The sequence below is a fragment of the Chelonia mydas genome, chromosome 9, assembly GCF_015237465.2.
Source record: "Chelonia mydas isolate rCheMyd1 chromosome 9, rCheMyd1.pri.v2, whole genome shotgun sequence".
NCBI classification, from domain to species: Eukaryota; Metazoa; Chordata; order Testudines; family Cheloniidae; genus Chelonia; species Chelonia mydas.
Window position 1 is genome coordinate 46,848,932 of NC_057855.1, and position 16,204 is coordinate 46,865,135.

Consider the following 16,204-nt stretch of genomic DNA (forward strand, 5'->3'; position numbering starts at 1 on the left):
AGGTGCTAATTCCATACCAATCAACTTCCTTGTAGGGGAATAAAATCCCTTTACAAACAAACATTCTCAAAGCTTTCTCCTTCACTTTACAACTCCCTATCTATCGTGCCCCCTGTGTCAGAGATGTGTAGTCACATTTCACCTCTTCCAAACAGCATCTTCATCAGTCTGAGAACACCTAGCACATTTTTGGGTGCTCTTGTAATCTGAAGAAGAAGAATCACTAATCTCAGCAGTGCAACTTCTTATACAGACCATTCCGCTCTTTCCTCTGTATTTGATGCAATGCCCCACAAGACCTCACTTAGATGGCTTCTCTCCACTTCTGCATGTCCTGTGTGAGCAGACTAACAACCAGTTTCAGCAAGAGACCAGATTAAAAGTCCTGGAATCCTAGACAGGAAAAGGATTTCTAAAAGATTCTTTTCATAGGCTAGCACTGAGTCAGAAATGTCTGTTTACCAAGGGCCTGTCTCAAGCAGAAATTTTTTTTTACTGAGGACTGGTGTGCAAATAACTAAAGCAATAGAGTATTTAGAAACTGGAGCAAATATAATAGGAACTGGGGACAGGCCTGCACTGAATGAGGGGGAAAAGCAGTGACACTCTCGTTAGTTAAAATGAAGACAGCAGTTCTAGTCTGCAGCCTTATTTTCAGTTCTTATAACTCTGAGAGAGAGGAAAATCTGAAAGCAACCAATATTACTATAGATATTAAATGTATCAGCAGAGTATGTACAATTTTTTAAATTGTGTATGCATGCAGGAGTGGAAATGACAACAATCCATCCAGGAGCCTGGTTACTCAAACTGCATTGTGATCTTGTCCTGTTTATAGAAGATACTTTGACAGGGAGAAGATGGGGGAATCTCTCCCTCTGTTTGTGAGACTATGCAGCTGGTCCCTTTCCAATGCCCACCGTCCCAGAGTCTAATACCTCCCTAATGCACACTGTTTGTGTAGAGAGTGGTGGGGTTGGGGGCAACCTCCCCACTAAGTTTGGTGGCTTCCTGAAGCATGTGACTGTGTACGTTATGGAGTATGTATTGGAATGGGGAAACTCTCCTCCCCTTCTCTGTGCCTTCATCCCCATTACCCTGAAGAGCCAGCTTACTCCCTGAAGCATACTGTCCTAAGCTTGTCTGTGTGCTGAGGAACTGGAGATGGGAGATTCCCCTCCCATATACAACAAGACTGGTTATTCCCAGAAGCACATTATTCATGACCTTGCCTGTGTAGGGAGGGATTGAAGTAGGATCTGACATCTTGGGGAGTCCAGGGAAGTTGCAGACCACAAGGAATTCTCTGCTCTATCCTGACACACTCACGTCTGACCCTGGTCTTGAGGGCTGAGTCTGACTTCCTGCAAAGAGCTTACAACAGAAGTTCCTATATTTCTTCTCCTGATAAAAACAAACAACATGTTCTTCCTTGGTGCTTACATTTCAAACCAGCTCAAGTAACCTTTGATCCTGGTTCCTCTTGTTCCAGCCTTACAGACACCCAGCTAATGAGCCAACAAACTGTGAGCTGACTCCCAGCCTGATAGCTAGCTGCAACAGTTCTGAGTAATCCTTCATTCAAGGGCAAGCTTCTTCAGCAAAAACATTAACACCAGCTACTCTCCAGTGGCAGAGTGCAGGTTATTCTGGGACAGTACAGCAGACACATTCACTTTCAGGGGAAAACATCCATTTCCATACCACTTCACCAGGCAGGTGCTGTCATCTTACTTGCCTGATGAAGATAGTGTAAAATAGCGAGAAGATAGTAACAAGAGGCAAATGTGGCTATCTCACATGCTTCCAGAGAGGAATGGCTGGAGAAGGACAATGTCCTATGTACTCTCCCTCTCACAAGAAAAAACATGCTCTCATTCGTGGGTGCAAGCAATTCCATACACGTCTTTCTGAAATCTACAGCAACCCGTCTCTTCTCCCCATACCAATGAGAGAAAATGAGAATACTCCACTGGAGTAAGGTAGTCCTCCAACCTGAGTTACCATGCTTCTTCTCGCCCTGTGACCCTGGTTCAGGGGACTCATCAGTTACAAAATAGGATGTACTTCCAACTGCACCACAGGCAACAACGCACTTTTGCACATCCATTCCAGTTCTATATAACTTTTACATATGTATCAGCACAGAAGAGGAGAGTATAATTAATTCACTTTACAAGCCAGAGAGCCTGAAATACACTTACTCCAAAGAATCTGTATTCCTGGTGGGTGGTTGTTCAGGAGCAGGTGCTGTCTTTGTTGATGGCCAGTCCAACAAACCCCGTTCACTCTTCTGGTCCTAAAGCTGAAAACCCATATTCAATCCTTTTCTAAACTAGAGGGTCCTGACCATGTCTCCTCCATCTCAGAACAAACAAGATTGACTGTTTGATATAAAATTAATAGGATTATTCCTCTCTGCAGCCACTCTCTTGGAGTTCTGTTCCACTCCCCACCACAAGCTGTTTAGCTGTGTGCTTAAGGAGGAGCTGGGACAGATTTGCTTCTGCTGGCAGTGAAGTCAGGAGGGAGGTGCTGAGTGTAATAATATGTTGTTTCCTGTCTTATGCCAGAGCTGAGAGGTACGTCCCAACGGAGAGGGGGTGGAGAGGAGTTTATGGAGGCGTCCAGGAGTTCAAGCTCCACCTCTTCAACAAAGCAGACTTTAACAGCAGAGGAGGGGTCAAGAGGAAGGCTACTGGCAGCCCCGCTGTGTGCTGTGTCTATGCATCAGCTGCAAACAGCAGCTTTCAGGACCGTATCAATACAGGGGGATCAAACCACTAAGGCTCTCCACACACACCATGTCTGCCACAGCTGACATCTGGGAACTTTCTCCTGCAGAATTGCAAGGCTCTGAGTAAACTGAGACGATGAATTGATGTTGAAATCTGCGTAAAGGTCACTAGAAGCAGAAGTTGGGTGAAAGTCCAGACAGATGCCAGAGAAGAATGTCTGCTAGAAACAACTGGAAAACCAGTTCCAGAGCTGTTGGCTGGAAGTGACACAGGATTTGTGGCTGGAAAGATCCAATGGCCCACCTAGTCCGTCCCCTGTTATGTCAGGTACATTTTACTCTTCAGGAAATACACAATAGATTTTTTTATTTCAGCCCGGGGCTTTCCTTTAAAAAGCATTTGTTAACTGCTCCCATCACACCACATGGCTCCGCAGCCAAATCTGGGATCGGAATGTTTTCGAATACGCATCCTAACTCCTATCTCCAGTTCAAACTTGGGAGACGTACACTAAAGAAATCTAAATAAGATAAGTAAATAAATAAAATCATATTATACCCTTTTCTTGCTCTAAATCCTCGTATTTCTCCCTTTTAGCTACCTCTCCACAGCAAAGAAATCAGCCGCCAGATATTACCAATGTCTTACATAAAAGACTTATCAATATCTTTGTATCTGAATTTTATTCCTTTATTTCTGCAACAGATCACCCTCTTGGCCCTGGGCTGCTGCCAAGCACTGTGATCCTACCTGCATTGTGTTTCTAACCATCGTCTCTGCCGCATCTAATCCGAATCCATTCACACAAGCATTCTTTGTTCTCATTGCCTCTCCCCAAACATATCATTTTACAATACCCAGCATTTAAAAACATCTTCCCTTCTTCTGCCCATTTCCCTGAATTACAGGTGCTACCATTTCCTTGGGCTAAAACCAAATCAAGCCACTCTCCTCCCAAAATGGAACCAAGATCTGTTGTGCTAGTTATCTTAGGGCTTGTCTATATGAACATTTAGTTTGCAGTGAGCTGGGATGTAAATCTACACCATAGCCTGCCATGGACTAAGTGTCCTTGTGGACCCTGCTTCAGTGCATTAACAGTTTCTTAGTTCACTTTGATCTAGTCCCATTTCAAAGATGACTAGATCAAAGTGAATTAGCAAACTGTTAATGCACGGCAGCAGGGTCCACACAGACAGTCTGTGGCAAGCTACTGTGGGGGTAGTTTCACATCCCAGCTTGCTGTAAATTAAATGCTGGTGTAGACAAAGCCCTTAATCTTCAGGTACTTCTCCTGACTGCCTGATCTCTCCTGATCCCATGGCTTCTCTTCACACCAGGTATCACTCCTTCCACTCTCTTTCTTGCTTCTTTTCCTCCTTGCTTTGTTTCCCTTCCTCCCAGTGTTCTGTCCCCTCTTTCCTCACAACCTCTTCCCCAACTTCTCCTCCTACTCCAGTCACTCCTGCCCTGTGTTTTTTGCATCTCCTCCCTGCTTGCCATCTCCTTCATTAGCTCCCATGCTTCCTCCTACCAAATAGTGTCGTTCATGCAGCTCTCATACAGCTGATCCACTCTTTAGTGTCTCTAACTGTACCACTCTTTGTAAGACAGGAGGACAGAGTAAGGTGCTGAGCTCTAGCCAGCTTGGAGACCAGATGTAGTGTAAAGAAACAGGTCATCCTGCCTAAATTCAAGAAGATGGCAACCTATTTAGTATTAAAGGTAGGTGACATGGTCAGTAGATTTAGGAGCAGAGGCAATACTAACTAAGAGTTGGACCCATCTCCTGAACTAAGTCAACTGCTAGTCTGAAAAGTGCAGTATTTACCCATTAAGCAGCACAACTGCTTGGACATTGGAGCTGCTTTTCTCAGAGAAGGGCCAGTCTTTGCCAGGTCAGAAATTAAACTTTCCATTAAAGAAAGTGAGAGCAGTAAAGACAAATGGAACCTCTGAAATGCAAGGACAACTGCCTTTGTTAGATAACACTAGATGTTTGATATCTCGGATCTAAACCAACACTTGTTAGTGAACCTCTTTGCTTTGAAAAACCGGGAAAAAGTTCTCTCTTAAGTGCACTTTTAATATGGATCAAAAAACTCTGTATTTGGGAGGGAAAGAGAGCTGGGAAGATGCAGAAGGGAAATCAGAGAGCACTCACAAACAGAACTGGAGAAAATTGTAGGGCTCTGAGGAATGCAAAGCAATGACTGCAGTGATGTGGCAGACCAAACAGTATAACAACTACAGAACCTTTTGATTAGCAGAGTAGTTTTTATAGCTCAGGGTGGACCACAGTCAAATCCACGTATGAAATCTCGATAGGCAGAACAGACAGAAAGCCACAGAGGCCAGATATTTTCCTACAGACTACCTGAGCAGCCATGATACATGAGCCAGAGAGACTGAGCACCATTTGCTGTTTCCTGAGAACCAATCTAATTCTCCTGTTCTCTCAGCCCCCTAGGAAAGGCAGGGGAGTAGCATGGCCTGGTGCCTCTGTCCTGGAAGTGATTCCTCCTTCACGGCTGTGCTCAGATGCAGGAAGTTGTATAAGCAACATGATGCTTCCCTTTGCCTCCCCACAATACATCCATTGCCCCTGGCAGAAATGAGAGAGGTTCCCAAATTACCACAACTAATACAGTAACAATGTTAGCACATCTACAAAGCTTGCATTACCCGAGCACTGTACACACTGTAAATAATCCTCACTAGAGTTTTTGCCTGTAAAATTATTCTGATTTATAGACGGGGAAGCTAGAAGGCATTGGTGATTTCCCACAGCCACAGGGAGAATATGTGTCAGTGCTGGGATTAGAACTCAAGGGTTCCTGATTTCCTTCCTGTATAGAGATCACTGGACCCTGGAGAGTAGTGTGGGTACTCACTCTCAGACTCAGCAAGGCCTTCTCTTAGCCTTTGAGTACCAGACTGGAAGATGCCTTCTATGAGAAAATGCTGGAATTTAACCAGATTCTAGGGTTTATGCCATAGCCACTTTGTCCAGATCCATCTGATCAAAGGGCTACAACTTGGGATAAGGCTAATACCTATTGCCAGGATTCTCTGTCAAAGGCATACACAGAACTAGCCCGTTCTGCAACCTTACTTAAACTATCTTGCTTTAACTATCTTATCTTGCTCTACTCCCACTATACACATCAGTATGCAGCTCTTTGTGAACTTGTAGGATCCCTTTTAGTTCCTCCTCTCCCTAGGGGTTTATATCTACAATTTGTAATTTGGCCATGGCACATGTATAGATTCACACATTCTAAGGCCGTAAAGGACCACTACGTTCATTTAATCTGATCTCCTGCAAAGCACATGCCACACAACTTCACCCATAATTCCTGCCGCAGAGGGAATTATGCTGTCCTGCTATATAAATGAACAGTATTAGAGAGGCCCAATAAACATGTGTTTAACAAGAGTGTATCTTTAAAGACATAGGTTTAACAGCATACCCAGTCATCCAAAATATTTCATGTATGGAGGGGGATGATTTACAATTGCTGTGGGGAACATACATTTATATTTCTTGACTTTTCTGCACAAAAATCTAGCCATAATGCTGCACTCATCATACACTTGCATTAAACAGGAACATTCAGTTGCGTATACCATAAGGTAGAAACCACTGAAACCCTCAGCAGGCAATAATGGAATCTCTCTGCCACAAACCAAACCATGTACCACCTTCCAGCATCTTCTTATGGCTTGGTTAGTAAAGCAGCTGCCATTTCAACAATGGGTGAACAACACTGTTAGACTTCCCCCAGTGAGGGGGCCATGAGTGGAGCTGAGAGCTTTTCTAACCAGACAGAATCTTCAGATTTAGAAAGTGAGAAGGAGAAATGGAGGGAGGATGGAAGTGGTCTGATAAATCCTACCGTGAAGCTGTTGTTGACATTCTTAGTGCTAGATTCTGCCACACTGGCATCTGTCAGATCAACCTCATCAAAAATTATCGACTGAGGAAAAAACAACAACAAAAAACAGGTGTGTAAGAAACATCCCCAATGGGATTCCTATATAAATGTCAGCCCCATACTCTCCAGTAGGGATCTGTTTTGAAAGGGTCTGGGACTGACAGTATGAAATTGGACTCACAAGAACAGTTCCATGAATGCACCAGTGCCCACATTTGCCCCAGCCTCCCTTCTCAGCAAACGTTCAGGGATCACTTTTACAGCATAGTTACATTTTGTCGTTGTTACTGTAAATGTAGTACTTATGAAAGGAGTAAGATTAACAACCCTAAAGAATAGCTACCGTCAGTCAAGATACTGACAAGGTGAGTGAGGTAATATCTTTTATTGGACCAACTTCTGTTTTAGAGAGAGACAAGCTTTTGAGCTTACACAGAGCTCTAGGAAAGGAGTACTTGTGGCACCTTAGAGACTAACCAATTTATTGCATCCGATGAAGTGAGCTGTAGCTCACAAAAGCTTATGCTCAAATAAATTGGTTAGTCTCTAAGGTGCCACAAGTACTCCTTTTCTTTTTGCGAATACAGACTAACACGGCTGTTACTCTGAAACAGAGCTCTAGGTCAGTGGTTCTCAAAGCTGGTCCGCCGCTTGTGCAGGGAAAGCCCCTGCCGGGCCGGACCGGTTTACCTACCCCGTACACAGGTTCGGCTGATCGCGGCTCCCACTGGCCGCGGTTCGCCGCTCCAGGCCAATGGGGGCTGCGGAAAGCGGCGCAATCAAGGGACGTGCTGGCCGCTCTTCCCGCAGCCCCCATTGGCCTGGAGCGGCAAACCGCGGCCAGTGGGCGCCGTGATCGGCCGAACTTGTGGACGCAGCAGATAAACCAGTCCGGCCCGGCCCGGCCCGGCAAGGGCTTTCCCTGCACAAGCGGCGGACCGGCTTTGAGAACCACTGCTCTAGGTCACTAATATGGCAAATTCTAGGTTTCCCAGGTCTTCCCTTCATCCACATTTTCTCCCACCTACTTCAGTTCCTATTGGGTTTTAGTTCAGTCCCAACTATAGAGGATGGAGAGGTAGGTCTGACACACAGCATCATTGCTGGATTCCCATAAATCCATTGTGTTTTAAACACAAAGGAGCATGGTATTTCAAGCTGTGCAGCTGAGTAAATGGAGGCTTCTGTTGTGATAAAGCCTATGGACAGACACCTCAAAGGCCGCTGCTCTCTCCTGGATCGAGGGCTCACTGCTCACATACACCCACACACCTCCATCCTCCCAGCAGCCCTTTCCTCTGGCTAAGATGCACACTCAGCACCTCACCTTTGCAGTTTTTGCATAGTAGAGCGTTCGTCCTCGCAGTTTGAAATATCGCCTCTTCCAGCGCTGGAATGAGCTGGTCTGTTTCATCAGCATCCCCTCTTTTATGACAGTCTAGAAGCCAAGAAAATACAGGGTGAAATTTTATTTACACACAACCCTCTCCAATACACACCACAAGACGACTACTCAGATTTATATCAATATTCTTAGCACCCTCTGCTGGAAACACTTCACAAATTCATTCCATTGAGCAGGTGATTTTATCAACGTTTTGGACTGTAACAGAAAATGTAACACATCCTGGGGTGGCATTCAAGCCCTGACACTATGATGTTACGATTTTACAGGGATACAGATCCTAGATCTGTTCAGGTGATCTTCTCTAGGTGTAATTGTGATGCAGTATGTATAACAGCCACACTCACTGGATCACACTCCAGCAATGTCCAATCAGAATCCTGTGATCTTAGAGTGACTATGAATACACACACCTGGTTACGCCAGGCCTGTTCATTCCTGCCATGTGAGGCCATCAGCATTTAACTAGTACAGGAGGTAATCTGCAGGCATACAGGGGTGAAGAGAGAAGCAACAGCAAGGCAGGAAAAGTCTCCAGCTTCAGCATTTGGCATTTTTCAGATATTCTTGGCACTGCCTCAGTGCTCTCTGGCTGGCTGCCATTTCCCAGGGCTGAATTGCCAAAACTCTACGCACACTGCTCTGGTTTTTTTTCATTGCTCCATAGCTAGAATGACACACGAGCATAGACACACCCCATACACTCATTCACATACTATGCATATGAAGGCTACACAAATATATTTAGTCCACATTCATTTAATCTTACATCAACAAATACATCTGTTACTCCAGCAAAGGGCAGATCCCGGATAGCAAGAGCTACATTAAAATAACCTCCAGGTTCTATCTTTAAAATAGAAAAAAGCAAAAAATTTAGCATCAAGATTTCAACATTATCTTACTGGCTGCGCATATATGCTGCCAGTGCTTCGGAACAGCAACAGCCATAGTGTGGGGTCTCAATGCTCCAGAACTCTTTCCTCTCCTCCAACGGAAACATATTCCCCAGTAACCCAAATCTGCCAGTGACAGAGTCCTATCGCATAACACCCAAGTAAGAGACAAAGAACAAATGCTTTGGTAATGCTGTATGACAGGTTATTCTCTAACTGTAGGCTAGGAAAATGACACACATTTAACATACTACGATCTCAATGAAACACAGGCTCTAAGAGAGTCAGGTCAACTGATGAGTATCAATTAAGACATAAACCTTACCCTCACTGCATAGTTGCTGACAAGCTACTACACTGATGTGAAATACATCAGAGAGCTGGTGGAAAAATACTCTTGTATTGTTCCAAGGATTTAATGCTTTTTTTTACAAATCCTTACAAGGGCACTAAAGTTGCTTTTTAAAGTGCTTAATCTGCTGTGTAAAGGTGTAATGTAGGCCCTTGCTTTCTGAAACAGCTGCAGATTTTAATACTTTCTGCAAACTGGCCTTTGCCAAACTCAAGCCCAAGTTTTCTCAAAAAGCCCTTGGAAAGAGAGTACTGACTATAAGAAACGTCAGTATGACCCAGTACACGCCTCCATAGCCTTGGGTCAAGCTAACCTCAAACTAGAAAGTGATAAGGGGGTGGGTGGCAGCACACTGCTCTTAATACTCTCAATGAAAACCCTGTGGGATAAGAGTGGGCTCCTCCATACGTCCAGCCCAACCACTGTGTTCAATAGCGCCCTTCTACCACTGGAAGGAGAGGAGAAGAGTGGTTTCTTGCCAACAAGCTCATCAGTACCTCCCCATCATCTCTATTTGAGGTTGAAGAGGTGTCTCTACCGCTAAGCCCAACTAAATCCCCACCCCAGCCTGTACCGCTGCAGTGCTTCCATGTCGAGCTGGAGAATGTACAGGCAAGCATAACTCCACTCTGCCACAGGCCCATCCTCCACTATCTACAAACCAGGAGATGCTGGCTTGTAGGCCCAAGTACTCCCACAAGGCTGAGGCCTGGCCACTAGTGCTCTTTCCACTCAACAGCTCCACCCTAACAGACTCAGCTATTGATTGAGATACTAGCTGATTCACTGACAGTGCCTAACCTCATTCCAGCCAGCAAGACCAGAATCTGTATTTTCTTGAGCACTAAAAGTAACCAAAAATTGTAAAACTAAAGACAAAGCCCTAACTGATGAGGAAGGCACCCCTCTTCCGTCTCAGCTCCATGCTCCCTAAAAAAGGGGTGCCAAAAGGCATTCTGGAAATCCATCTTCCACATGTCACAATGGCAATATATGCCGGAGGAATACACAAGATTAGAAAGACCAGGACTATTCAAAATTTCATGGCAGTCTGAATGCCGCGGCTCCTCATCAGCTCAGTACACTGCAGAGAAGCTCAGAAACAAGACCGGAGGGCTGGCTTAGAGGTGGTGCTATGCAGCGCTGTGCAGGAAATCTGTGTTCAGTTACTGACCCTGGTCTGACCCCCCCATTGCAAGAGGGGCTAGACATCCCTAGGAGAGGGAGTAGCTAGAATCACTCCCACCTTTAGATGCTTAGGAGGAAGGGTGATCTAGTAAGCAGGGTGCTAGCCTGGGACCTTCGAGACCTGGATTTAATCGCCTGCCCCACCACAGTTCCCTGTGTGACCTTGGGCAAGTAACTTAGTCTCGTTGTTCCCCACCTGTAAAAAGAGGATAGCACTGCCCTGCCTCAGAGGGGTGTTGTGAGGATAAATACATTAAATATTGGAAGGTGCTCAGATATTGGGGGCCATATAAATACTTAAGATGGACAGATAAGGGGGCAACATCTGACAGACTTTTCCAAAAGTCCTCTGCAGTCCTTCTTGGTCAGAAGTATGGCGGGGGCGGGGGGGTGGGGGGGGTGGGCGCGCTGGAAAGCATGGAAAGATGGTGGGAGGGGAGAGATTCTTGGGATTCTGACAGAAACAAGGTATAATCTTTTCCATTCCGGGAGGATGGGGGACGGGGATAGGGACGGGATGGGACAGATACCAAACAATGCCAGGCTCTGAGTTTGGTGTCTGGGAGAGAATGAGACTAATCATCTAAAGGATCCCTGGAAGTAAATCCCACAGATTCCAGTGTCAGCACTCAAGCAGGAGGCCTGCTTAAATGATGCCAACAGATACCAGAACACACCAAGTGGGTTATTTCAACCTCTTCTTCCAGTGCTCCTTGTTCTAAGACACACCTGCTTTGGGAGCAGCCAGAATCTGAGCCTTCCAGGCTCAGCCCACAGCTTCCTGGCTGGCTTGAACTCTTCCCCAGCCTGCAGTCAAAGTACAAGTTAGTCTGTAACAGAACTGCATCTCTGCTTTTTCTCAAAATCCCATTTTGTTCTGCTCACTCCTTCTACCTTCTGTACTGCTGCTCACATCCCGCCCCCAATCTGATCAGGATGCTCCCTCACCTCCACGGACATCACTCACCTCTGCAAGAGACGTGCACTCCTCCATCTCCTCCTTTAAATCAAGCTCTTTTTTAAAAAAGAAAAAATACCCTACAGAGTGGTCACCTCACCCCTCCCTTAAGAAGCAGTTTATGTCACTCTAGTGTATAACTACAGAAAACCTCAGCGCTACATAACTCAGACATGAAAGGCCAGCGAGAACCCCACACGGTTCTTGCTCTTTCTCACACACACGGCTCGGGAGAGAATGAGCCTCTGGTTTAGCGCTGCCCATCTCTGCATGAGAGCTGTTCTATTTATAGGCAAACAGACAGCTCAGTAAAAAGTTTGGTGGGTTTGGGCGGAAAGGGCTGGCGATAAGATCAAGATGACTTTATAAAACTTTTCAGACTGCTGCTTTTTTTGTACTGTTTTCATTTTACAGTCCCTCTCCACTGACAGTGGAATGCCAGTGAGTAAAGTTTGCTGGAGAGAGGGCCACGCCCTGTCAGCAAGACGACATTTAATGAAGATAAACTAACACCTGGTCTATGCTACAGAGTTAGGTCGATGTAAGGCAGCTTACGTTGACCTAATTGTGACAGTGTCCACACTACAGCCTTGCTCCCGCTGACCTAATTGCCCTGCTACACCGACATAATAACTCCACCTCCACAAGAGGCATAGGGTTTATGTCGGTGTAGTTAGGGCAACGCAACAGTCCATGCAGATGCTGCGTTACTTACATTGGCTGTTTACTGTCATTCTTGTCAATTGAACAACTAAGTGCTGGAGCTGTGAAACTGACAAGAAAGGCTCATAGGCTCTCTGGTGTGAACCCCAAATCCACCTCACAGCTCGGGCTGTTACCCCAGGGAGGGTGGGGGGGCTCCAGCTAGAGCCTGGCTCCTCCCCTCCCCCCAGGCTCCTAGCTCTGATCCAGGCTCCCAGCTCTGAGTCTGGCTGTCACCCAGGCTCCCCACTCCTGGAGCCTGGATGGCTGCCAGGATCCCCGTGGGGAGCGGGGACGCAGCTGTGCGCCTGGTATGGAGCCCCATGTGGAGCTGAGAGCCCTGGCAGCAGTACCCAGGCTCCCAGCAGAAGTGGAGCTGAGAGCCTGGGCTGGGCTCCCAATGAGGAGCTCCGCAAGGAGCTGAGAGTCCAGGATCTCAGCCCCTCACACTGCTCCTCTTAAGTCGGTGGAAGCACTCCTGGTGAGGACACCACCGACAGAAGGAGGGTAGTGTGGACATGAAAAACCACTGGCTGTAAGTTGACCTAATATAGATTGACTTAAATTTGTAGTGTAGACGTGCCCTAAGAAACTAAGGCAATCATTTCTTTCCCCCATCACAAACACACCAGAACTTTTTAAAAAGCCTGTTAACTAAGGATCTACAGTAGTGGTTCTCAACCTGCAGCCTGTGAGCCACTTGCAGCCCAATCAGCAGAGCTGCGGCCTATGTGACATCCTCAGGGCCATGGAGGTAGTATTGGATTTGACATTGTGGGCCACATATGCAGCCCACAATAGTAAAGAGGTTGAGAACCACTGAATTAGGCAAGTATCTAGATGAGGTGATGTACCCCCTGGAAGAATTCTGCTTACCCCCAGGGGTACACATATCCCTGGTTGAGAACTACTGATCTACACTGACCAGACAACTGTAGTTAGTAACCAACTGTTTCCGAGTAAGGTAGGGGGGAAAAAAAGAAAAAAGAATGTAGCCTATTGTTCAGTGCTGTACATTGTGGGGAATCCTTTTAAGCCACTGTGGTCATCAGCTGATGCTCTGAAGCAAAATGGGATTTCATTACTTGTATCCTCTGAGGAATAACTACATTGGTCATAAGATTATTTGGGTTCTATTTTCAGTCCAGCTACAATATCTGGCTCTCTGACATCTTGTGGCAGGATTCCACAGGCTGCCTATAAAGTGTGAAGGGCAGAGTATTCCCTCATATTTAATTTACCCTGATTTGTTGTTAGTTTTATCCAGTAAGCCCTGGTGATTTAGTGAGGGGCAATGTAAGAACGTTCCTGCAACAGACTGACAGTTTAAAATAATGACATACAAAGCAGATATCCTCACATACAATGTTGAAGGATGTGATTAGACAGCTAGAAGACCCCACAACCCAAACAAGTACTCCGAACACCTGGACTTTTCTGCATATTCCATGTGTCTGTCTTTAGAATGTAAGAGCTTCAGGGCGTGGACTGCCTTTATTTTTATGTATTGTGCAACTTTAACCACGGTGCTGGTCCTAAACAAGTAAATAAATAAAAAGAATAATAATTAAAAGATGAGTAAGAACTGAAATCCCTTGAGTAAGGGTTCTTTGATCTCTTGTCAGTTTTGGCAACACTAGGTAATTTCACTAAAAAGTTCCCACCAGTTTAGCTGTATCAATAGGGATAGTATTTTTTCATAAAATTCCTAGTGTAGACATGGTCTATAAAGGTGCAACTTCACTTGCTTTAACTGAGTTTTTAGGAAGCTTGACACCTTTACAGCTGAAAACAACAGTCATAGTTCAGCCAATCATTAAGATAATGAATATGCACTGCATGAGTCAAATATTTTGTCAAGAAAAATGCTGTCAGATTACTAGCGATCTGACTACCTCTGCCAGCTTCCCTCTCCAATGGTCTCATTGCTGTTGCCACTAGGACTAGATTGTATCCAGCCAAGAGTTTTCAAGAAACTAACATGAGATGGCTGAGCTGCTAACCAAAATATGTAATCTATTATTAAAATCAGATATCATACCGCAGAACTAGAGGCTAGCCTTTGTTGTACCTCAGATAAGTGAGCCTTACTTACCTGATAAATGAAAGAAATGATCAAAGATACTGCTTTGGGCACTTAAACACACATACAGAAAATTAGTAAAGTAGAAAGAAATGTGATCTAATGGTTAAAGCAGGGACACCGAGCCCTGGTCTACACCTAAGTTCCTTCTGAGCTGCATGGCCGCATGGCAGGCTATCAAGGGCCGTGCAGGGGGGAAGAGGCTCCCCTCCCCCAGCCCTGCCCAGACCCGCCCCACCCCGCTGGAGCTGCAACAACCAGGGAGAGGTGCCACTTTCCCAGCCCAGCCCAGCCAGAGCTGCCACAGCCGGGAAGAGGCACCTCTCACCCGACTCTGAGCTGCTGTGGCTAGAGAAAGCTGGGGGAGTCTTCTCTCCCCACTGCAGCCTCGGGGCAGCCTGCATCCCAAACCCCTCATCCCCGGCCCCACCCCAGAGCCCACCCACCTTGTAACAATGCTGGTCCTGGCAGGATCCAACTGAGAGTGTCAATTCAGGACAAACTGCTTCAAGCAGGGCAGTTACAGCCCAAGGCTCTAAGGCAAACCAAACCAGCCAAACAGAGCAGATTTTGTTCTCACCCCACTGGCTAACCACAAGTCACACAAGCAATTCCCTTAGACACTCCAGTTTCCCAGTATCTCCACCAGTGCCACTCGTTATTGGGATGAATGGTTATGAAAACCAATACCCCAGTAAAAGAAAAAAGGTTCTCTCAATCTCAAAGGACCAAGCCCCAAACCCAGGTCAATATACAAATGAGATCTTACCCACAAATCATGCTGTTGCCAAACCTTTAGAATCTAAAATCTAAAGCTTTATTCATAAAAGGAAAAAGATATAGATGAGAGCTAGAATTGGTTAAATGGAATCAATTACATACAGTATTGGCAAAGTTCTTGGTTCAGGCTTGCAGCAGTGATAGAATAAACTGCAGGTTCAAATCAAGTCTCTGGAGTACATCCACAGCTGGGACGGCTTTCAGTCCTTGGTTCAAAGCTTCAGTGTAGCAAAGTTCCTCCAGAGGTATGAAGACAAGATGGAGGAGCTGCAGCAGCTTTTTATATTCTCATGCCATGTGGTCTTTCTTTCTTTGTTCCAAAGACAAGGCATGGCATGAAAAAACCTCAAGTTCTGTCCATAGGCATGTCTCTGCATACCTTGCTGAGTCACAAAGAGTGTCTGCCTTCTCTCAACGGGTCAATTGTATATCTGATGGTCCTTAATGGGCCATCAAGCAGGCTAGGCAGAGCTGACACCAACTTGTCTGGGGTGTCACCCAGAAGCATAGCACAAGTTTGAAATACAGACAGTATAGAGCCAATACTTATAACTTTAAATACAAAAATGATACATGCATTCAGATTGCATAATCATAACTAGCAAACCATAACCTTGTCTTAAACATCTTATTTGACCCCCTTTATACAAGATTTGGTGCCACTACGGGACCTTGGTTGCAACCATGTTCTGTATGGTCCCAGTTCAAGTCAATAACGTGACACCCCTGCGCACCCCAACCCTCTGCCCCAGTCCTGAGCCCCCTCCCACACCCAACATCCCCGGCCCCACCCCAGAGCCCACACCCCGCTACATCCCAACCCTCTGCCCTAGCCCTGAGCTCCCCCCCATACCACAGTCCCCTCATCCCTGGCCCCACCCCAGAGCCTGCACCCCCAGCCAGAGCCAACCCGCCTCCCCCCCCACTCCCCCACAGCACAACCCTGAACCCTCTCCTGCTCCCCAATCCCCTCATCCCTGGCCCCCCGCAGAGCCTTCACCCGCCCCTCCCCCCGCACACCAACCCTCTGCCCCAGCCCTGAGCCCTTTCCCACACTCCGAACCCCTCGGCCCTACCCCCACCACACATCACCTCCATATTGGTGAACATAACAAAATTCATTCCACACATGGACATAAAAAATTAAAGGGAACACTGATCTAC

At 46.1% G+C, this 16,204-nt stretch overlaps 1 protein-coding gene across 6 annotated transcripts in view; it reads right to left on the reverse strand.

The window, feature by feature from the left end:
• The window catches only part of DGKD (diacylglycerol kinase delta), an 86,165-nt gene that overhangs the window by 52,194 nt on the left and 17,767 nt on the right, over positions 1-16,204 (reverse strand). For 3 of the 6 annotated variants that reach the window (XM_043522616.1, XM_043522615.1, XM_037908245.2), the window contains exons 2-3: positions 8,004-8,114; positions 6,638-6,718 (exon numbers count right to left, since the gene is read on the reverse strand). In XM_043522616.1, coding sequence (XP_043378551.1) covers positions 6,638-6,718; positions 8,004-8,114 — 192 coding nt within the window. Of the gene's footprint in view, positions 1-6,637; positions 6,719-8,003; positions 8,115-11,484; positions 11,731-16,204 lie in introns of those variants that run through there. The other 3 variants (XM_043522617.1, XM_037908247.2, XM_037908248.2) reach the window with 2 other exon arrangements.